The following is a 22,572-nucleotide window of genomic DNA, read 5'->3' as shown; positions in this document are numbered from 1 at the left end:
TGATTTCATAAGTGACTTTGCCGATCTGTTGACCCACTTGGCTACTATTTCTCCTAATATAATACTCCTGGGTGATTTCAACATACATATGGACAACAGTAATCATCCTCTCACCATAAACTTTTCATCCTGCCTCGACAGTTTTGGTTTCAATCAATATATAAACTTTCCCACTCATACTAAGGGCCATACTTTGGACTTAGTTTGCTGCTCTGGATTAACTCCTTTCAACTGTAAGGCTGACGAACTGCCAATCACTGATCATCTGTTACTCTCTTTTAATGTTAAAATGACCCTTTCTGTATTAAAGAATCCTCGCACCATTTCTTACCGTAACATCAAACAAATTAATTCTGACACCCTTTCTGTTGCTTTTTCAAGTATTTTGCATTTCAATAACTTGCTCACTTTAGATGATTTGGTTTCTCATTATAACAGTAGTCTTAATAGTATTTTAAATTCTGTTGCTCCTATAAAAATCAAATCTGTATTATTTTCTCAGTCAGCACCCTGGTATACAGCTGAACTCAGGCTTATGAAAGCAAAGGGTCGACAGCTTGAACGTCTGTATAAAAGAACTGGTCTCACAATCCATAAAGAAATGTATAATAATCATATTTCATATTATAAGGAATGCATTAATCAAACCAAATCTACTTATTTTACTAACATTGTCTGTTCAAATGAAGATTCTACTAAATCACTGTTTTCACTGCTTAACTCTACTTTCAAGCCACCAGATTCTCTACCTATTCACCTCTATTCATCTTCCTTTTGTGACTCTCTAATGTTATTTTTCATTAACAAAATTCACAAAATCCATCAAGACTTGGTTCCTGATGTTTTTTGTAGTACCTCTCCTGAAATTATGTTGCCATTACATTGTTTTTCTGCTTTTCAGCTTCCCTCTGTTTCTGATATTTCAGATCTTATCTGTAAGTCAAAATCCTCCACCTGTCAGCTAGACCCCATTCCTACACCTCTAGTCAAAGCCTGTCTACCCTCTCTGCTTCCCATTATTTTTGCAATCATTCATTCTTCACTAACCACTGGAACCGTTCCTGTTTCTTTCAAAACTTCTGCTATCACCCCAGTATTGAAAAAAACAGGTCTTGATCCTAATCATTTTGATAATTTCCGCCCTATCTCAAATTTACCATTCCTTTCAAAAATTCTTGAAAAAATAGTTGCAACCCAGATTCATTCTCACTTAACTAATAACAATTTATATGAACAGTTTCAGTCCGGTTTTCGCCCTCTCCATAGCACTGAAACAGCACTCATAAAAATAACCAATGACCTTCTTATGGCAGCTGACTCTGGGTTTCTTACCATTCTTATTCTCCTTGATCTGAGCGCAGCCTTTGACACTATCTCTCACTCTGTTCTTCTTAGTAGGTTAATCTCCATTGGTCTCTCCCATACACCATTAGATTGGTTTAAATCATATTTGTCTGACCGCACTCAGTTTATTCAGCTTAAATCTTTCACTTCTCAGCCTTCCCCTGTTGCCACTGGTGTCCCCCAGGGATCTGTTCTGGGGCCCCTCCTCTTCATTATTTACCTTCTTCCTCTTGGTCATATCTTCCGTAAATATAATATTCATTTTCACTGCTATGCCGACGACACCCAGCTTTATTTGTCTACTAAACCTGATTCCACTCTTCCTCCACCTTCCCTTAGCCTCTGTTTAGCTGAACTTAAATCATGGTTTTCTTCAAACTTTCTTAAACTTAATAGTACTAAAACAGAGTTTCTTCTAGTAGGCTCCAAATCAACAATATCCAAAACTAATTGTTTTCCCATTGCCATAGATGACTCTTTGGTTTCCCCGTCCCCACATGTGAAAAGCCTTGGTGTCATACTAGATAGCACTTTATCTTTTAATTCACATATCAATAATATCACTCGGTCTGCATATTTTCATCTGCGCAACATTAATCGTCTCCGTTCCTCTCTCACCCCACACGCCACCGCCATTCTTGTCCATAGTCTTGTCACTTCCCGTATCGATTACTGTAATTCACTTTTATTTGGTCTTACTCAAAAATCCATCAATAAGCTCCAACTTGTCCAGAACTCTGCTGCTCGCATTATCACCAGGACCCCTTCTATCCACCACATCACTCCTGTTCTGCAGCAGCTTCACTGGCTACCAGTTAAATATCGCATCAATTTCAAAATCCTCCTGTATACATTTAAGGCCATACACCACCTCTCCCCTCCATATTTGTCTGATTTGGTTCAGGTCGCCATTCCATCTCGCTGCCTCAGATCCTCTTCCTCTCTTCTTCTCTCTGTCCCTTCCCACCGTCTTGCCACTATGGGGAGCAGGGCTTTCTGCTGCTCTGCTCCCCGGCTCTGGAATTCGCTTCCTCCCGACATTACTAACATTACTTCTCTTCCTCTGTTTAAATCTAGACTCAAAACTCACTTGTTTAAAACTGCTTATTCCATATAACCATTTTTTGAATCTGTCTTCTTATTTTGGATTGTTTTTTAAGGATTATGTTAATTATCTCCTTTTATGTTTGTTTTATCATTTGTTGTGTACAGTGCCCTTGAGTGTCTTGAAAGGCGCTTTTAAATAAAATGTATTATTATTATTATTATTATTATTATATATACTCTTTGTCTGCCGAGTGTCACGTGATCACAACTGAGCCGACGGTTCTTCTCTCTCTCGCTGCGGGATTGTGGGTAATCGTCTCCCATGCTCGGTCTCAGTCGGCGTGCCTCTGTCGTATAGTCAAAACTTAGTAGAAAAGCACTACTCGAATAAGACTGTAGCAGTACGAGCGATGAATCTGTTTAACGACAATGGAATGTCCAAATTTCCGCGAAATGGAAAAGGGGGCAAAAGCAGCTGTCATTGGACAGGTTCCTTGTTAAAGTCGCACAAAAGTCACGTTGTGTCGGTGTGTGGACAGTCTCAGGTCAGGCGGGTGGGACAGCAGGTGGGGGGCGGCAGCAGCCGCAGCCATGTGGGGGCGACAATGAGTTCTGAACGGCCACCGTATGTGGACAAGATATTCCTTTATGTGTTATACTAACAAGGATATTGTTATTTCTGCTTTTCAGAGCTCCCCACTATGCAGGCCACAGAAACATGGTGCCCGTGGTTTGTGACCCTCCTCCTCAAAGCGATCCGCCTCCTCCTCAAAGCGATCCGCCTCCTCCTCAAAGCGATCCGCCTCCTCCTCAAAGCGATCCGCCTCCTCCTCAAAGCGATCCGCCTCCTCCTCAAAGCGATCCGCCTCCTCCTCAAAGCGATCCGCCTCCTCCTCAAAGCGACCCGTCTCCTCCTCAAAGCGACCCGTCTCCTCCTCAAAGTGACCCGCCTCCTCCTCAAAGCGAGCAGCCTCCTCCTCAAAGCGAGCAGCCTTCTCTTCAAAGCGGCCCGTCTCCTCAAAGTGACCCGCCTCCTCCTCAAAGACTTTCGCCTCCTCCTCAAAGACTTTCGCCTCCTCAAAGCGACCCTCAAATGGCCTTTCCTATGCCCTTAAATATTTTCACGTAGGTTTTATTTGTATAGTGCATATAAATAATAAACCTTGCCTCTCCTGTACCTCTGTGTCCCGGGTCTCTTTGCTCATCACTTTAAAGTATTTCTCTAAATAATGATAAACTATATTTGAATGTTCAGCATGAATGGTTGGATTCACCATTATTTGAGGTCCATCCTTCTGTCTTCCACACTGAGACCCAGCACAGGTTTGCACTAAGTCTGGAGTCTAACCCACAAACACAAGGAGCAGGACAGGAGACACACTGTTTGGGCTACCAGTCCACTGTAGGGTACACACTCACAAAATCACACACTTGAACCGGTTTTGAGTTCATATTATTGTGCGTCAATGGAAAGCCATGTAAACCCACAGACAGAAGGATGCTTAACAGGATAGTATTATTAGTTACTCTTAAAGTTGTCATTTAGTCATTTAAAGAATTTGCAGTACACTAACAAAAACATTTAAAAAAAACTTGTAAATGAATAATAAATTGTAATAAATTGTAAATAAATGCGTTGTTTAATAATACTAGGCTATATGTACATGTGTTTTAATTTGCGGTGAAAAGGTTTTGGTTATACATGACAAGAGCAGATAAGTCACCTGGAATTAATTAGTTAGTGTCAGACATTTTCTCCCAAGTGACAGTGGCGGTACACACTTTTTGTGATGGTCCATACAAATAGATTATTAGCCCAAAGTCGTCCATGTGAGGTTTAGCTTAATCAGCTTCTTCCATTTCTAATACACAAATAGGCCACTATACAAAGCAAGTACATTTCTTTACTGTGACAGGCAGTTAAACGTCTACGATGTGAATAAGGAGCATTTCTAAACAAACGCTTCACTTGTTTACAGTCTATGATCTTAAGCTGTCTGCGTAATGAACACATCTGTGTGAGGAAAAGTGTCTGCATGCTAGTCACAGAATGAACACAAAATCCGCTGCTACACTTGTTTCCTGTTTTGATGTAGTGTACTCTATATCTGTATAACTTCACTATACTAACGTTAGATATCATACCTCTAAAAAACAGGCATAAATACAGAGCAATAATTTGTGCGTGTTTTTCAATTGTGCAATTGTGTATTAAAATTTGGGTTATTGTCATACATGAAACTATGTTTAAAAATCTGAATACTTGTGTATGTTGAATTCACACTTCATTCTATGGAGGTAATACTGAAGGAGCAGGGAATGCGGCGGTGAAACGACTTTTAAAGTGTAGGAGCAGGATCACAAAAAACTTCACGAGAGAATTCGACTGTCCCTCACAAAAACTGTAAAGTTTCAGTGGCGTTTCTACGCCTTTTCAGACAGGAGGAGAATTGTTTTGCTATGCCTAGAATTTTTTTATACAATTTAGACAGCACAGAATCATCAACCTACTTTAACACATTTATTTATACAACCACACATTCCCCACATTTTGACATCAGTGATGCAGTGAAGATACAGTATCTTTATTTCTTGACGCCAACCCTCCCCATTAATCCGGGCTTGGGACCGGCACCTAGTTGAACTGGCTGGCTCCCTTACGTGGCTTGGTTAGGCTAAACTATATACATATTTACAAAGACTACAATAAAACATCCCGAAATATGTAGTCTAACAAAACGCAGTTTAAAGAAGGTAGCCTACCTGGCGAAATTGCAAACAAACACATTAAAAGGCCCACGGCATATAATTAAGCTATATCCAAGCAGTTTTTAAGAACGTAGCCTACATGACGAGATTTAATTACTTTCCGGACCGACAAACGCACCCAAGTATGAACATTATGCACCTTCCTGGTCTTGATGTGTGTCGTCAGACGGAGGAGGCGGGTTATTGTGGAGGCGAGTCACTTTGAGGAGATGGGCCGCTTTCAAGAGAAGGCTGGTCGCTTTGAGGAGGAGGGTCACAAACCACGGGCACCATGTTTCTGTGGCCTGCATAGTGGGGAGCTCTGAAAAGCAGAAATAACAATATCCTTGTTAGTATAACACATAAAGGAATATCTTGTCCACATACGGTGGCCGTTCAGAACTCATTGTCGCCCCCACATGGCTGCGGCTGTTGCTGCCCCCCACCTGCTGTCCCACCCGCCTGACCTGAGACTGTCCACACACCGACACAACGTGACTTTTGTGCGACTTTAACAAGGAACCTGTCCAATGACAGCTGCTTTTGCCCCCTTTTCCATTTCGCGGAAATTTGGACATTCCATTGTCGTTAAACAGATTCATCGCTCGTACTGCTAGTCTTATTCGAGTAGTGCTTTTCTACTAAGTTTTGACTATACGACAGAGGCACGCCGACTGAGACCGAGCATGGGAGACGAATACCCACAATCCCGCAGCGAGAGAGAGAAGAACCGTCGGCTCAGTTGTGATCACGTGACACTCGGCAGACAAAGCGTATATATAATACTCGTATTGCAAGACCACACTCGTTTATCAAGTTAAAATTTATGTAAAAATTTTGCTCGCCTTGCAAAACACCACTTGCAAACCAAGTTACTCTCAGTCCAAGGCTTGACTGTTCTTATTTCACTATTTACATACTGGAGTCTGGTGCCGTGGCCGTCGTTGGGTCGATGGCCTCCTCCATCCCTCTCCAGGCCCTGTCTGCAGCTCTCTGGGGGCTGGGCTCTCCCCAGTCTGACTTTGTTGGATTCACCAGTTCGGTGTCTGCCTTTGTGCGAGTCGGAATGGGTCTCCTCTGGTTGAATCTCCTCATGGGCCGCCGCCTCTGCTTCTCAGCAGGTCTCCCCAAATCACTTTCAGAATGGGTATGTCTGTTGTCCACTATACATTTCACCCGCTGTAAGGTTTGGTGCTGGGTGCTTCTCCTGCCCAGCCTACTTCTTACTATCCTCCATCTGAATAGATCTCCATCAACATTCAGTTCTATTCCTGAGCTTGCACTGTCCTGTTGGCTGCTCACCTGCACGACATTGCCTTCAGGTCCATTGTCAGCTGCACAGTCATTGGGCAAGTCTTGGCTCACTTCAGCCATGCTCACTTTAGCCACGCTCACTTTAGCCAACTTCCTCCAGAATCTGAGACAAGACGACTTTTTTCTTGAAGCCTGAGAATTGTCATTGACTGGGTCCTGCACATTTCTGCTACTTAAACCTATATCGATTTGAGGGTCACTTTGAGGAGGCGAGAGTTTTTGTGGAGGAAGCAGGTCATTTTAGAGGCGAGTCGCTTTGAGGAGGAGGGTCACAAACCACGTGGAACATGTTTACGTGGCCTGCATAGTGGGGAGCTCCTCCATCCCTCTCCAGGTACTGCCTGCAGCTCTCTGGGGGCTGGGCTCTCCCCAGTCTGACTTTCTTGGATTCACAAGTTCGGTGTCTGACTTTGTGCGAGTCGGAATGGGTCACCTCTGGTTGAATCTCCTCATGGGCTGCCGGCTCTGCCTTTCAGCAGGTCTTCCCAAATCATTCTCAGAATGGGTATGTCTGTTGTCCACTATACATTTCACCCGCTGTAAGGTTTGGTGCCGGGTGCTTCTCCTGCCCAGCCTACTTCTTACTATCCTCCGTCTGAATAGATCTCCATCAACATTCAGTTCTATTCCTGAGCTTGCACTGTCCTGTTGGCTGCCCACCTGCACGACATTGTCTTCAGGTCCATTGTCAGCTGCACAGTCATTGGGCAAGTCTTGGCTCACTTCAGCCATGCTCACTTTAGCCACGCTCACTTTAGCCAACTTCCTCCAGAATCTGAGACAAGACGACTTTTTTCTTAAACCCTGAGAATTGTCATTGACTGGGTCCTGCACATTTCTGCAACTAAAACCTATATCAATTTGAGGGTCATTTGAGGGTCACTTTGAGGAGGCGAGAGTCTTTGTGGAGGAAGCGGGTCATTGTGGAGGCGAGTCGCTTTGAGGAGGAGGGTCACAAACCAAGTGGAACATGTTTACGTGGCCTGCATAGTGGGGAGCTCCTCCATCCCTCTCCAGGTACTGTCTGCAGCTCTCTGGGGGCTGGGCTCTCCCCAGTCTGACTTTGATGGATTCACGAGTTCGGTGTCTGACTTTGTGCGAGTCGGAATGGGTCTCCTCTGGTTGAATCTCCTCATGGGCTGCCGCCTCTGCCTTTTAGCAGGTCTTCCCAAATCATTTTCAGAATGGGTATGTCTGTTGTCCACTATACATTTCACCCGCTGTAAGGTTTGGTGCCGGGTGCTTCTCCTGCCCAGCCTACTTCTTACTATCCTCCGTCTGAATAGATCTCCATCAACATTCAGTTTTATTCCTGAGCTTGCACTGTCCTGTTGGCTGCTCACCTGCACGACATTGTCTTCAGGTCCATTGTCAGCTGCACAGTCATTGGGCAAGTCTTGGCTCACTTCAGCCACACTCACTTTAGCCACCTTCCTCCAGAATCTGAGACAAGACGACTTTTTTCTTAAACCCTGAGAATTGTCATTGACTGGGTCCTGCACATTTCTGCAACTAAAACCTATATCGATTTGAGGGTCATTTGAGGGTCACTTTGAGGAGGCGAGAGTCTTTGTGGAGGAAGCAGGTCATTGTGGAGGCGAGTCGCTTTGAGGAGGAGGGTCACAAACCAAGTGGAACATGTTTACGTGGCCTGCATAGTGGGGAGCTCCTCCATCCCTCTCCAGGTACTGTCTGCAGCTCTCTGGGGGCTGGGCTCTCCCCAGTCTGACTTTGATGGATTCACGAGTTCGGTGTCTGACTTTGTGCGAGTCGGAATGGGTCTCCTCTGGTTGAATCTCCTCATGGGCCGCCACCTCTGCTTCTCAGCAGGTCTCCCCAAATCATTTTCAGAATGGGTATGTCTGTTGTCCACTATACATTTCACCCGCTGTAAGGTTTGGTGCCGGGTGCTTCTCCTGCCCAGCCTACTTCTTACTATCCTCCGTCTGAATAGATCTCCATCAACATTCAGTTTTATTCCTGAGCTTGCACTGTCCTGTTGGCTGCTCACCTGCACGACATTGTCTTCAGGTCCATTGTCAGCTGCACAGTCATTGGGCAAGTCTTGGCTCACTTCAGCCATGCTCACTTCAGCCACACTCACTTTAGCCACCTTCCTCCAGAATCTGAGACAAGACGACTTTTTTCTTGAACCCTGAGAATTGTCATTGACTGGGTCCTGCACATTTCTGCAACTAAAACCTATATCGATTTGAGGGTCATTTGAGGGTCACTTTGAGGAGGCGAGAGTCTTTGTGGAGGAAGCGGGTCATTGTGGAGGCGAGTCGCTTTGAGGAGGAGGGTCACAAACCAAGTGGAACATGTTTACGTGGCCTGCATAATGGGGAGCTCCTCCATCCCTCTCCAGGTACTGTCTGCAGCTCTCTGGGGGCTGGGCTCTCCCCAGTCTGACTTTGTTGGATTCACGAGTTCGGTGTCTGACTTTGTGCGAGTCGGAATGGGTCTCCTCTGGTTGAATCTCCTCATGGGCTGCCGCCTCTGCCTTTTAGCAGGTCTTCCCAAATCATTTTCAGAATGGGTATGTCTGTTGTCCACTATACATTTCACCCGCTGTAAGGTTTGGTGCCGGGTGCTTCTCCTGCCCAGCCTACTTCTTACTATCCTCCGTCTGAATAGATCTCCATCAACATTCAGTTTTATTCCTGAGCTTGCACTGTCCTGTTGGCTGCTCACCTGCACGACATTGTCTTCAGGTCCATTGTCAGCTGCACAGTCATTGGGCAAGTCTTGGCTCACTTCAGCCATGCTCACTTCAGCCACACTCACTTTAGCCACCTTCCTCCAGAATCTGAGACAAGACGACTTTTTTCTTGAACCCTGAGAATTGTCATTGACTGGGTCCTGCACATTTCTGCAACTAAAACCTATATCGATTTGAGGGTCATTTGAGGGTCACTTTGAGGAGGCGAGAGTCTTTGTGGAGGAAGCGGGTCATTGTGGAGGCGAGTCGCTTTGAGGAGGAGGGTCACAAACCAAGTGGAACATGTTTACGTGGCCTGCATAATGGGGAGCTCCTCCATCCCTCTCCAGGTACTGTCTGCAGCTCTCTGGGGGCTGGGCTCTCCCCAGTCTGACTTTGTTGGATTCACGAGTTCGGTGTCTGACTTTGTGCGAGTCGGAATGGGTCTCCTCTGGTTGAATCTCCTCATGGGCTGCCGCCTCTGCCTTTTAGCAGGTCTTCCCAAATCATTTTCAGAATGGGTATGTCTGTTGTCCACTATACATTTCACCCGCTGTAAGGTTTGGTGCCGGGTGCTTCTCCTGCCCAGCCTACTTCTTACTATCCTCCATCTGAATAGATCTCCATCAACATTCAGTTCTATTCCTGAGCTTGCACTGTCCTGTTGGCTGCTCACCTGCACGACATTGCCTTCAGGTCCATTGTCAGCTGCACAGTCATTGGGCAAGTCTTGGCTCACTTCAGCCATGCTCACTTTAGCCACGCTCACTTTAGCCAACTTCCTCCAGAATCTGAGACAAGACGACTTTTTTCTTGAACCCTGAGAATTGTCATTGACTGGGTCCTACACATTTCTGCAACTAAAACCTATATCGATTTGAGGGTCACTTTGAGGAGGCGAGAGTCTTTGTGGAGGAAGCGGGTCATTGTGGAGGCGAGTCGCTTTGAGGAGGAGGGTCACAAACCAAGTGGAACATGTTTACGTGGCCTGCATAATGGGGAGCTCCTCCATCCCTCTCCAGGTACTGTCTGCAGCTCTCTGGGGGCTGGGCTCTCCCCAGTCTGACTTTGTTGGATTCACGAGTTCGGTGTCTGACTTTGTGCGAGTCGGAATGGGTCTCCTCTGGTTGAATCTCCTCATGGGCTGCCGCCTCTGCCTTTTAGCAGGTCTTCCCAAATCATTTTCAGAATGGGTATGTCTGTTGTCCACTATACATTTCACCCGCTGTAAGGTTTGGTGCCGTGTGCTTCTCCTGCCCAGCCTACTTCTTACTATCCTCCATCTGAATAGATCTCCATCAACATTCAGTTCTATTCCTGAGCTTGCACTGTCCTGTTGGCTGCTCACCTGCACGACATTGTCTTCAGGTCCATTGTCAGCTGCACAGTCATTGGGCAAGTCTTGGCTCACTTCAGCCATGCTCACTTCAGCCACGCTCACTTTAGCCACCTTCCTCCAGAATCTGAGACAAGACGACTTTTTTCTTGAAGCCTGAGAATTGTCATTGACTGGGTCCTGCACATTTCTGCTACTTAAACCTATATCGATTTGAGGGTCACTTTGAGGAGGCGAGAGTCTTTGTGGAGGAAGCGGGTCATTGTGGAGGCGAGTCGCTTTGAGGAGGAGGGTCACAAACCAAGTGGAACATGTTTACGTGGCCTGCATAATGGGGAGCTCCTCCATCCCTCTCCAGGTACTGTCTGCAGCTCTCTGGGGGCTGGGCTCTCCCCGGTCTGACTTTGTTGGATTCACGAGTTCGGTGTCTGACTTTGTGCGAGTCGGAATGGGTCTCCTCTGGTTGAATCTCCTCATGGGCTGCCGCCTCTGCCTTTTAGCAGGTCTTCCCAAATCATTTTCAGAATGGGTATGTCTGTTGTCCACTATACATTTCACCCGCTGTAAGGTTTGGTGCCGGGTGCTTCTCCTGCCCAGCCTACTTCTTACTATCCTCCATCTGAATAGATCTCCATCAACATTCAGTTCTATTCCTGAGCTTGCACTGTCCTGTTGGCTGCTCACCTGCACGACATTGCCTTCAGGTCCATTGTCAGCTGCACAGTCATTGGGCAAGTCTTGGCTCACTTCAGCCATGCTCACTTTAGCCACGCTCACTTTAGCCAACTTCCTCCAGAATCTGAGACAAGACGACTTTTTTCTTGAACCCTGAGAATTGTCATTGACTGGGTCCTACACATTTCTGCAACTAAAACCTATATCGATTTGAGGGTCACTTTGAGGAGGCGAGAGTCTTTGTGGAGGAAGCGGGTCATTGTGGAGGCGAGTCGCTTTGAGGAGGAGGGTCACAAACCAAGTGGAACATGTTTACGTGGCCTGCATAATGGGGAGCTCCTCCATCCCTCTCCAGGTACTGTCTGCAGCTCTCTGGGGGCTGGGCTCTCCCCAGTCTGACTTTGTTGGATTCACGAGTTCGGTGTCTGACTTTGTGCGAGTCGGAATGGGTCTCCTCTGGTTGAATCTCCTCATGGGCTGCCGCCTCTGCCTTTTAGCAGGTCTTCCCAAATCATTTTCAGAATGGGTATGTCTGTTGTCCACTATACATTTCACCCGCTGTAAGGTTTGGTGCCGGGTGCTTCTCCTGCCCAGCCTACTTCTTACTATCCTCCATCTGAATAGATCTCCATCAACATTCAGTTCTATTCCTGAGCTTGCACTGTCCTGTTGGCTGCTCACCTGCACGACATTGCCTTCAGGTCCATTGTCAGCTGCACAGTCATTGGGCAAGTCTTGGCTCACTTCAGCCATGCTCACTTTAGCCACGCTCACTTTAGCCAACTTCCTCCAGAATCTGAGACAAGACGACTTTTTTCTTGAACCCTGAGAATTGTCATTGACTGGGTCCTACACATTTCTGCAACTAAAACCTATATCGATTTGAGGGTCACTTTGAGGAGGCGAGAGTCTTTGTGGAGGAAGCGGGTCATTGTGGAGGCGAGTCGCTTTGAGGAGGAGGGTCACAAACCAAGTGGAACATGTTTACGTGGCCTGCATAATGGGGAGCTCCTCCATCCCTCTCCAGGTACTGTCTGCAGCTCTCTGGGGGCTGGGCTCTCCCCAGTCTGACTTTGTTGGATTCACGAGTTCGGTGTCTGACTTTGTGCGAGTCGGAATGGGTCTCCTCTGGTTGAATCTCCTCATGGGCTGCCGCCTCTGCCTTTTAGCAGGTCTTCCCAAATCATTTTCAGAATGGGTATGTCTGTTGTCCACTATACATTTCACCCGCTGTAAGGTTTGGTGCCGGGTGCTTCTCCTGCCCAGCCTACTTCTTACTATCCTCCATCTGAATAGATCTCCATCAACATTCAGTTCTATTCCTGAGCTTGCACTGTCCTGTTGGCTGCTCACCTGCACGACATTGTCTTCAGGTCCATTGTCAGCTGCACAGTCATTGGGCAAGTCTTGGCTCACTTCAGCCATGCTCACTTTAGCCACGCTCACTTTAGCCAACTTCCTCCAGAATCTGAGACAAGACGACTTTTTTCTTGAACCCTGAGAATTGTCATTGACTGGGTCCTACACATTTCTGCAACTAAAACCTATATCGATTTGAGGGTCACTTTGAGGAGGCGAGAGTCTTTGTGGAGGAAGCAGGTCATTTTAGAGGCGAGTCGCTTTGAGGAGGAGGGTCACAAACCACGTGGAACATGTTTACGTGGCCTGCATAGTGGGGAGCTCCTCCATCCCTCTCCAGGTACTGCCTGCAGCTCTCTGGGGGCTGGGCTCTCCCCAGTCTGACTTTCTTGGATTCACGAGTTCGGTGTCTGACTTTGTGCGAGTCGGAATGGGTCTCCTCTGGTTGAATCTCCTCATGGGCTGCCGCCTCTGCCTTTTAGCAGGTCTTCCCAAATCATTTTCAGAATGGGTATGTCTGTTGTCCACTATACATTTCACCCGCTGTAAGGTTTGGTGCCGGGTGCTTCTCCTGCCCAGCCTACTTCTTACTATCCTCCATCTGAATAGATCTCCATCAACATTCAGTTCTATTCCTGAGCTTGCACTGTCCTGTTGGCTGCTCACCTGCACGACATTGCCTTCAGGTCCATTGTCAGCTGCACAGTCATTGGGCAAGTCTTGGCTCACTTCAGCCATGCTCACTTTAGCCACGCTCACTTTAGCCAACTTCCTCCAGAATCTGAGACAAGACGACTTTTTTCTTGAACCCTGAGAATTGTCATTGACTGGGTCCTACACATTTCTGCAACTAAAACCTATATCGATTTGAGGGTCACTTTGAGGAGGCGAGAGTCTTTGTGGAGGAAGCGGGTCATTGTGGAGGCGAGTCGCTTTGAGGAGGAGGGTCACAAACCAAGTGGAACATGTTTACGTGGCCTGCATAATGGGGAGCTCCTCCATCCCTCTCCAGGTACTGTCTGCAGCTCTCTGGGGGCTGGGCTCTCCCCAGTCTGACTTTGTTGGATTCACGAGTTCGGTGTCTGACTTTGTGCGAGTCGGAATGGGTCTCCTCTGGTTGAATCTCCTCATGGGCTGCCGCCTCTGCCTTTTAGCAGGTCTTCCCAAATCATTTTCAGAATGGGTATGTCTGTTGTCCACTATACATTTCACCCGCTGTAAGGTTTGGTGCCGGGTGCTTCTCCTGCCCAGCCTACTTCTTACTATCCTCCATCTGAATAGATCTCCATCAACATTCAGTTCTATTCCTGAGCTTGCACTGTCCTGTTGGCTGCTCACCTGCACGACATTGCCTTCAGGTCCATTGTCAGCTGCACAGTCATTGGGCAAGTCTTGGCTCACTTCAGCCATGCTCACTTTAGCCACGCTCACTTTAGCCAACTTCCTCCAGAATCTGAGACAAGACGACTTTTTTCTTGAACCCTGAGAATTGTCATTGACTGGGTCCTACACATTTCTGCAACTAAAACCTATATCGATTTGAGGGTCACTTTGAGGAGGCGAGAGTCTTTGTGGAGGAAGCGGGTCATTGTGGAGGCGAGTCGCTTTGAGGAGGAGTGTCACAAACCAAGTGGAACATGTTTACGTGGCCTGCATAATGGGGAGCTCCTCCATCCCTCTCCAGGTACTGTCTGCAGCTCTCTGGGGGCTGGGCTCTCCCCAGTCTGACTTTGTTGGATTCACGAGTTCGGTGTCTGACTTTGTGCGAGTCGGAATGGGTCTCCTCTGGTTGAATCTCCTCATGGGCTGCCGCCTCTGCCTTTTAGCAGGTCTTCCCAAATCATTTTCAGAATGGGTATGTCTGTTGTCCACTATACATTTCACCCGCTGTAAGGTTTGGTGCCGGGTGCTTCTCCTGCCCAGCCTACTTCTTACTATCCTCCATCTGAATAGATCTCCATCAACATTCAGTTCTATTCCTGAGCTTGCACTGTCCTGTTGGCTGCTCACCTGCACGACATTGCCTTCAGGTCCATTGTCAGCTGCACAGTCATTGGGCAAGTCTTGGCTCACTTCAGCCATGCTCACTTTAGCCACGCTCACTTTAGCCAACTTCCTCCAGAATCTGAGACAAGACGACTTTTTTCTTGAACCCTGAGAATTGTCATTGACTGGGTCCTACACATTTCTGCAACTAAAACCTATATCGATTTGAGGGTCACTTTGAGGAGGCGAGAGTCTTTGTGGAGGAAGCGGGTCATTGTGGAGGCGAGTCGCTTTGAGGAGGAGGGTCACAAACCAAGTGGAACATGTTTACGTGGCCTGCATAATGGGGAGCTCCTCCATCCCTCTCCAGGTACTGTCTGCAGCTCTCTGGGGGCTGGGCTCTCCCCAGTCTGACTTTGTTGGATTCACGAGTTCGGTGTCTGACTTTGTGCGAGTCGGAATGGGTCTCCTCTGGTTGAATCTCCTCATGGGCTGCCGCCTCTGCCTTTTAGCAGGTCTTCCCAAATCATTTTCAGAATGGGTATGTCTGTTGTCCACTATACATTTCACCCGCTGTAAGGTTTGGTGCCGGGTGCTTCTCCTGCCCAGCCTACTTCTTACTATCCTCCATCTGAATAGATCTCCATCAACATTCAGTTCTATTCCTGAGCTTGCACTGTCCTGTTGGCTGCTCACCTGCACGACATTGCCTTCAGGTCCATTGTCAGCTGCACAGTCATTGGGCAAGTCTTGGCTCACCTCAGCCATGCTCACTTCAGCCACGCTCACTTTAGCCAACTTCCTCCAGAATCTGAGACAAGACGACTTTTTTCTTGAACCCTGAGAATTGTCATTGACTGGGCCCTGCACATTTCTGCTACTTAAACCTATATCGATTTGAGGGTCATTTGAGGGTCACTTTGAGGAGGCGAGAGTCTTTGTGGAGGAAGCGGGTCATTTTAGAGGCGAGTCGCTTTCAGGAGGAGGGTCACACACACCACGTGGAACATGTTTACGTGGCCTGCATAGTGGGGAGCTCTTCCATCCCTCTCCAGGTACTGTCTGCAGCTCTCTGGGGGCTGGGCTCTCCCCAGTCTGACTTTGTTGGATTCACCAGTTCGGTGTATGACATTGTGCGAGTCAGAATGGGTCTCCTCTGGTTGAATCTCCTCATGGGCCGCCGCCTCTGCTTCTCAGCAGGTCTCCCCAAATCACTTTCAGAATGGGCATGTCTGTTGTCCACTATACATTTCACCCGCTGTAAGGTTTGGTGCTGGGTGCTTCTCCTGCCCAGCCTACTTCTTACTATCCTCTGTCTGAATAGATCTCCATCAACATTTAGTTCTATTCCTGAGCTTGCACTGTCCTGTTGGCTGCTCACCTGCATGACATTGTCTTCAGGTCCATTGTCAGCTGCACAGTCATTGGGCAAGTCTTGGCTCACTTCAGCCACGCTCACTTTAGCCACGCTCACTTTAGCCACGCTCACTTTAGCCACGCTCACTTTAGCCAACTTCTTCCAGAATCTGAGACAAGACGACTTTTTTCTTGAAGCCTGAGAATTGTCATTGACTGGATCCTGCACATTTCTGCTACTTAAACCTATATCGATTTGAGGGACACTTTGAGGAGGCGAGAGTCTTTGTGGAGGAAGCGGGTCATTGTGGAGGCGAGTCGCTTTGAGGAGGAGGGTCACAAACCACGTGGAACATGTTTACGTGGCCTGCATAGTGGGGAGCTCCTCCACCCCTCTCCAGGTACTGTCTGCAGCTCTCTGGGGGCTGGGCTCTCCCCAGTCTGACTTTGTTGGATTCATGAGTTCGGTGTCTGACTTTGTGCGAGTCGGAATGGGTCTCCTCTGGTTGAATCTCCTCATGGGCTGCCGCCTCTGCCTTTTAGCAGGTCTACCCAAATCATTTTCAGAATGGGTATGTCTGTTGTCCACTATACATTTCACCCGCTGTAAGGTTTGGTGCCGGGTGCTTCTCCTGCCCAGCCTACTTCTTACTATCCTCCGTCTGAATAGATCTCCATCAACATTCAGTTCTATTCCTGAGCTTGCACTGTCCTGTTGGCTGCTCACCTGCACGACATTGTCTTCAGGTCCATTGTCAGCTGCACAGTCATTGGGCAAGTCTTGGCTCACCTCAGCCATGCTCACTTCAGCCACGCTCACTTTAGCCAACTTCCTCCAGAATCTGAGACAAGACGACTTTTTTCTTGAACCCTGAGAATTGTCATTGACTGGGCCCTGCACATTTCTGCTACTTAAACCTATATCGATTTGAGGGTCATTTGAGGGTCACTTTGAGGAGGCGAGAGTCTTTGTGGAGGAAGCGGGTCATTTTAGAGGCGAGTCGCTTTCAGGAGGAGGGTCACACACACCACGTGGAACATGTTTACGTGGCCTGCATAGTGGGGAGCTCTTCCATCCCTCTCCAGGTACTGTCTGCAGCTCTCTGGGGGCTGGGCTCTCCCCAGTCTGACTTTGTTGGATTCACCAGTTCGGTGTATGACATTGTGCGAGTCAGAATGGGTCTCCTCTGGTTGAATCTCCTCATGGGCCGCCGCCTCTGCTTCTCAGCAGGTCTCCCCAAATCACTTTCAGAATGGGCATGTCTGTTGTCCACTATACATTTCACCCGCTGTAAGGTTTGGTGCTGGGTGCTTCTCCTGCCCAGCCTACTTCTTACTATCCTCTGTCTGAATAGATCTCCATCAACATTTAGTTCTATTCCTGAGCTTGCACTGTCCTGTTGGCTGCTCACCTGCACGACATTGTCTTCAGGTCCATTGTCAGCTGCACAGTCATTGGGCAAGTCTTGGACAGTTTTTTGTAACGAAACAGTACCTTATTACTACGTTGTAAATAGTTTTTGCTTCTGAGGAACAAAACTTTAATAAACCAAGCCTAAGGAGGATGACATTTGTGATGGTATATTTGCTTTATCTATGTCTGTATTCAGTGCTTGTTCCCTTACACTGACTCATCTTCTGTTAACAGCAATGTGACACTGGAGCTACTCACTGCAGCGGTTGTGGCTCTTTTAGCTCAGAGGAGGTTGGACGGAAGTCAGCTGACAGTGATGCTTCCGCGAGCAGCCAGAGTCCCTGTGTAGTCACTGTCGACACTGAGGTACAAAGATCGGAGATAATACAAGTGTGATTTCAAAATCCAGTGGTGACCTCGTATCCATTCCTAAAGCTGAATGTGTTCTTGTTTCCTCCAAGTCACTGACATCCAGCACATCCTCTCCTGAGGGTGAAGAAGAGGAGCAGCAGTCCCCTCCGGTGGTGACAGAAGTCCAGCTTCCTGAAAAGGTAACCAGTATATGTTTGATCATATTGGTATGTCTGTAATTAACCCTATTAAGACGTCTAATAAGCTTTTTATTACTTCATTCTCTTTTTCTCCGGCATCATCTCCACTCTCAGGTTCCTGAATAATGACAGGTCTGACTCTGCAGAGGGACGGCGCCCGGCCCTGGTCTGCCTCGGGTAAGCACTAAGCTCCTGTGAAGCTTCCAGGTCAGGGTTTTCCGACTGTTACAAACAGTACCAATAACGTGGGTGGGCGAGGTTTTAAGGCACATCTGTTTCTCTGTCTTTCAGGCTACCAAACCTGGGGCAGAACTGTTTCATGAATGCCACCCTGCAGTGCCTTTTTCACCTACCGTCCTTCAGCCAGGACCTCACTAGGCAGAAGGAGCACTGAGACCTGATGAGGTACCCAGCAGGAATATCCACCCCATACTGAACTTCTTACGCATGATTTTTCACTTGCAGTGTCCACGTGTATTAATATCCGAATCACAACAGTCATAATGATCTGAGTGAAAGTGTAGATACCAACTCTCCCTCTCTTGATCTGCAGACTTCTAAATGATCTTCTGGCTTCCACTCACGAAGCAACAGAAAAGGAGCAGTTACTGAGAAGGTTGATTGTGAAGTTTTCAGACCGGATTTCTGAAGAGGAGCAGAGTGTAAGAAAATTCTACTACACATAAAAACAGAATCACTAAATTGTCGTCTTTAGGGTAGTGTGGTTGACCAAGGAGAACACAAATGAAATAAGCACCGTTCACTGGAAAATATAAAGTTCTATGTAAACATTTTCAATTTGCAAACATTTTCAGCTTATCTCCTGTCATCTAGGATGACCATGGATCTTTCAGTTTTTTGATTTCTCGGTTGAGTGCCCTGGGAGCATCAGTTCATGCCAGTGAGAGTACGACCACATACCTCTGTCCGGTTGAGGCAAACCTGACTTTTGAAATGCTCTGCCAGAAGACCTGTACCAGGTAAACGCTGCAGATTTTACTGCTCTTACACACCTGTCTGAATTCCTTGCGTGCTGCTGCCACAAAGACCTAAACTCTTGATAGACCTGTGTTAGGGATCCAGTTCTTATTGAAGGTGCAGATGTCATTGATCTGGCGTATTTGAAATATTCAGTTTCTTTGTATCTCTTTCCTCCTTCTTGGTTTCTGGCAGTTCTGGAGCACAGACCTCTAGGACAGAGAAATTTAATAATCTATCTGTGGATGTCCTTCCCCGTGGGTCTGTGCAAAACTTACTCAAGAACTATTTCAAGGTGCCTGTAGCTCCGCTCACACAGGATCACTTACAACTGGCTGTATTCCAGAGACACACACACATTTGTACAACTACTGACTTCATGCTATACTAGCTGGCACTGACACATAGAAGTGTTGTGTTGTGTCGTAATGATCCTGGTGAAAGGCGCTCATCACTGAGTACTGCTGTGTGCTGTTACAGGATACGGAAGTGGAGTCCGAATGTGACGCCTGCAGGGGGAGCCAGGCAATGCTCTCATGGGCATTTGTTACACTGCCTCGGTAAGTTGGATACTTTTCCAGTGAAATCAACAGCAGGAACACACTATATGTGCATGTTGTTCAGTAATGTTAATAGCATGACAAATGTGTGGTCTACGGTTGACCTGTACATAGGCCTAATTCATTTCTTCATTGACAGTGAGGTGTGGGTGTTTAATATCATTCCTCTTTCTCTCACTGTCTGTCCTTGTACTTCTGCAGAATCCTGGTCCTGCACTAGAAAAGGTTCAGAGTTACGCGACAGTACAAGCTGAAGAAAGTGCAGGACCGGGTTCTCTGTCGGGAGGTCACCTTGCTCCCCCACTTCAGCGAGGAGATCACCCAGCTGACGGTGACTCCCAAGACAGAGGAAGCTCCTCGGAAAGAGGCACATCTGTAAGTCTGCATCTGCATAGAGACAGTAAATGGCAAAATTAGAGCAGACACATAATCATGTACATTGTCAGTTCTTAAAAACAATGGGATTAAATAGACCAACAGTATTCATAAGCACATTTGAACTTGTATGAATAATAGTTTGACTGCATGAATCTCCTGCAGGTCAGCCGAAGGTCTAGACCACGGGGATCATCGGGGTTCAGCCGTCAGGTTTGGCGACGGGGGATTTGAGCCCCCAAAAAACACAGGACCTGACGGCAGGAATACCAGATGATCCCCTGAGGATGCTCGCCTGGGATGGGTCTGCTCCTGTGAAGGAGGGGAGTGTTACACTCTGCAGGAGCCCACCTGAAGTGGAGTCACCGCCCCCTGCAGGTACACCTGGGTAAATGGCTGGGCTCAGACACACAACAGGCTCCTGTATTTTAACATTATAGATTGTTGCGGCAGATGCACTTATAAACACCATTACAGGGAAGCAAATAACTACCTTAGGGCATGCTTCCATTATTATACATAGTCATAACATAGTGTATTATACAGCAAATTATATAGAACCATTTGCTACAGTTCAAAGAATTAGAAAGTAATAGTGATGAAACCAGCAAGAGTGGATAAAATCCCCACAATAGTGGGATGGTCCTGGACAGTCCTGTGTCTCTGGGCAAGAGAATGTTGCCCAGCAACTCTCTTATTTTGGTTAGACCACTTATTTTATCTATGGCTACAGGAGCAAATGTCATTGCACCTCATGTGCTTGTGTTTGGTTTCTCCTATGACTGCCACCCCCCTTAGACAGAGCAGCGTACAGCTACACTGCTGACGGTAGGGAGAGATAGAGGAAGATATGAGAGGGAGAGAGAGAAGCAGAATATTAGTGAAGCAGAGTAAGAAATGAGAGCCAGAGAAACTGGAGATGCAGAGTGGTGGAGCTGCCTTAGAGAGCTGTAGTTGACCGTGACTTTTCTCTTCAGAGAGGAACAGAGAGACCGCCAGCCAGGCACATGTATCGGCTCGTCTCTGTTCTCAGCCACCTAGGCTCCAGCGCCACCTATGGTAAGATACATGTACGCACACACATGGACCTCAGACAGGTCCTGCTTTTTAACAAGACCTTCTTTATTCACTGCAAGGAATCACTTGAGTGCTGTAATGCCACCCACTGCTCTTACTGTTATACACATTTCTGTAGCAAGACAAGGCAAAATACTTACGTGAGAGTAGCCACTCAATTTGTATACTTAAGATGCTAAAGTCATGTGACCTAGAAGACGTATTTTAAATCAAATAATCAGAGGGTGTCTTACCTGTCTGTCCTGTAGGTCACTATGTCAGCGATGCTTTCAGTGAGAAGGAAAAGGCCTGGCTGACATTTAATGCCCACAAGGTGAAGCGGGCAGACGAGGCATCGGTGCTGAGGAAGAGAGCCAGCAGTGCCTATGTGCTGTTTTACAGCCAGCAGGTAAACAGAGAAACAGCGAATAAACTCTGTTACACCCAGCAGCTAAATGCAGACAGCAGACACCTTTCCCTTACTCACATACAGTTACATGCCTCATTGCAGTATGTTACTGTCCAAAATACAAGATTGAATGCTTTGCATTTTATGCTCCACTATTAAAAGGCAGCAGGCTGTACCACTTGATGCATATGTAATGTCAAATGTGTGTTATTCTGCAGGAATCTTCACACTAAAGACCCTGATGCCTCCATATTGGAGCTAAGCTTAAAAATCAGGTAAACCCCGAGCCTTCTGGTTTTGTGAAGCCAAAGGAGGAATCACATGGTACCAGTAACTGTCAAATTACAGGTACTGAAGGACACGGAGGAGGTCCAGAGGCAGAGGTGTAATGACACTCGGCTGCATGCGTCATTAACACAGAGCTTCCTGACCTGCAGTCTGTCTGCATCAAACGGTGTCAAACCAAAGCCAGGAAGATCATGGAAGACCCCAGCCACCCCAACAATGGACTCTTCACCTTCTGAGATCGGGGAAGTGATTTCGTTCTCAAAAAGCCAACAGAGAATGAGGAGCAGCTTCTTCCCTCAAGCTATTCAGTGTCTGAACCAGGACAATAGCCAGGACACGAGAGTGTGACAGTGATGGAGTAACATCATGAACCCATCACTCTTTCCACCCACCCCCCTTGGAGCAGTTGCAATAAGCATTTCACTGCAGGTTGTACTATGTATGATGATGCATGGGACAAATAAGATCTGAATTTTAATTTCATTTGTGTCCTTGAGAGGTAAAGTGGGCTATCCCACATTTTTGACCCCTACCCCCTTTTTTATTGAATATTTTCAACTGGATAAGTTATACCTCTGTGTATAATATACATCTCAATTGTAGGGGTTACTTCCCAAGGGCACATTTATCAAAGGAAATAAAGGAATTGAGTGACAAAGAATGAAGTTTGTCTTTTCTTATTAAAGCTGAAATACCATCAGTCTGGGGATCATTACCGGTTCAGTTCAAACACAGTTGGGTTGCTCACCCGAGATACGTCTCGAAATCCCTGACCTCACCCTGTGGGTCTCCTTTTTGGTGCTGGGTGCTTCTCCTGTCAAGCCTACTTCTTAATATCCTCCTTCTGATTAGATCTCCATCAACATTCAGTTCTATTCCTGAGCTTGCACTGCCCTGTTGGCTGCTCACCTGCACGACATTGTCTTCAGGTCCATTCTCAGCTGCACAGTCATTAGGCAAGTCTTGGCTCATATGGCTCATATGTGCACTTGAAAAGGTTCAGATTTACACCACGGTACAAGCTGGAGAAAGTACAGGACCGGGTTCTCCTCTGTCTGGAGGTCACCTTGCTCCC

At 47.0% G+C, this 22,572-nt stretch overlaps 1 protein-coding gene and 2 long non-coding RNA genes across 8 annotated transcripts; 2 read left to right on the top strand and 1 right to left on the bottom strand.

Moving 5' to 3' along the window:
• Positions 1-4,938: 4,938 nt before the first annotated feature.
• LOC125743116 (uncharacterized) lies at positions 4,939-13,146 on the bottom strand. 5 transcript variants are annotated; one of them, XM_049015796.1, is made up of 5 exons: positions 12,710-13,146; positions 10,605-10,693; positions 9,148-9,249; positions 6,060-6,441; positions 4,939-5,461 (listed from the first exon to the last, which is right to left on the bottom strand). In XM_049015796.1, exons 3-5 carry the CDS (start codon positions 9,217-9,219, stop codon positions 5,292-5,294), a joined length of 624 nt encoding a protein of 207 aa, XP_048871753.1. In that variant the 5' UTR covers positions 9,220-9,249; positions 10,605-10,693; positions 12,710-13,146; the 3' UTR covers positions 4,939-5,291. The 5 variants fall into 5 exon arrangements, with proteins under 5 accessions (XP_048871753.1, XP_048871752.1, XP_048871750.1 ...); XM_049015795.1 differs by lacking the exon at positions 9,148-9,249 and adding an exon at positions 8,465-8,566; XM_049015793.1 differs by lacking the exon at positions 12,710-13,146 and having other exon boundaries at positions 8,465-9,932; positions 10,605-10,731.
• LOC125743120 (uncharacterized) lies at positions 8,600-16,316 on the top strand. 2 transcript variants are annotated; one of them, XR_007398285.1, is made up of 3 exons: positions 8,600-8,721; positions 12,765-12,864; positions 16,268-16,316. It is a non-coding gene; the product is annotated as an uncharacterized LOC125743120 (long non-coding RNA). The 2 variants fall into 2 exon arrangements; XR_007398284.1 differs by lacking the exon at positions 8,600-8,721 and adding an exon at positions 9,283-9,404.
• Positions 16,317-20,593: 4,277 nt separating this feature from the next.
• Positions 20,594-21,681, top strand: LOC125743118 (uncharacterized). Its single transcript, XR_007398283.1, has 4 exons — positions 20,594-20,803; positions 21,070-21,209; positions 21,428-21,484; positions 21,558-21,681. It is a non-coding gene; the product is annotated as an uncharacterized LOC125743118 (long non-coding RNA).
• The last annotated feature ends 891 nt before the right edge of the window (positions 21,682-22,572 follow it).

This window comes from Brienomyrus brachyistius, chromosome 5 (assembly GCF_023856365.1).
Source record: "Brienomyrus brachyistius isolate T26 chromosome 5, BBRACH_0.4, whole genome shotgun sequence".
Taxonomy (NCBI): Eukaryota; Metazoa; Chordata; class Actinopteri; order Osteoglossiformes; family Mormyridae; genus Brienomyrus; species Brienomyrus brachyistius.
The sequence above is the reverse complement of the archived record's forward strand: the minus strand, read 5'-3'. Positions and strand labels throughout refer to the sequence as shown.

What these genes read in the sequence shown, in the direction of transcription:
- LOC125743116 (XM_049015796.1), bottom strand. Translation starts at nt 9,219, where the DNA reads ATGGCTGAAGTGAGCCAAGACTTGCCCAATGACTGTGCAGCTGACAAT. An exon ending in CTGAAGACAATGTCGTGCAG is followed by an intron (nt 6,442 to 9,147) that starts GTGAGCAGCCAA and finishes AATGTCGTGCAG; the next exon opens with GTGAGCAGCCAACAGGACAG. An exon ending in GGCCACGGCACCAGACTCCA is followed by an intron (nt 5,462 to 6,059) that starts GTATGTAAATAG and finishes TCTGCTTTTCAG; the next exon opens with AGCTCCCCACTATGCAGGCC.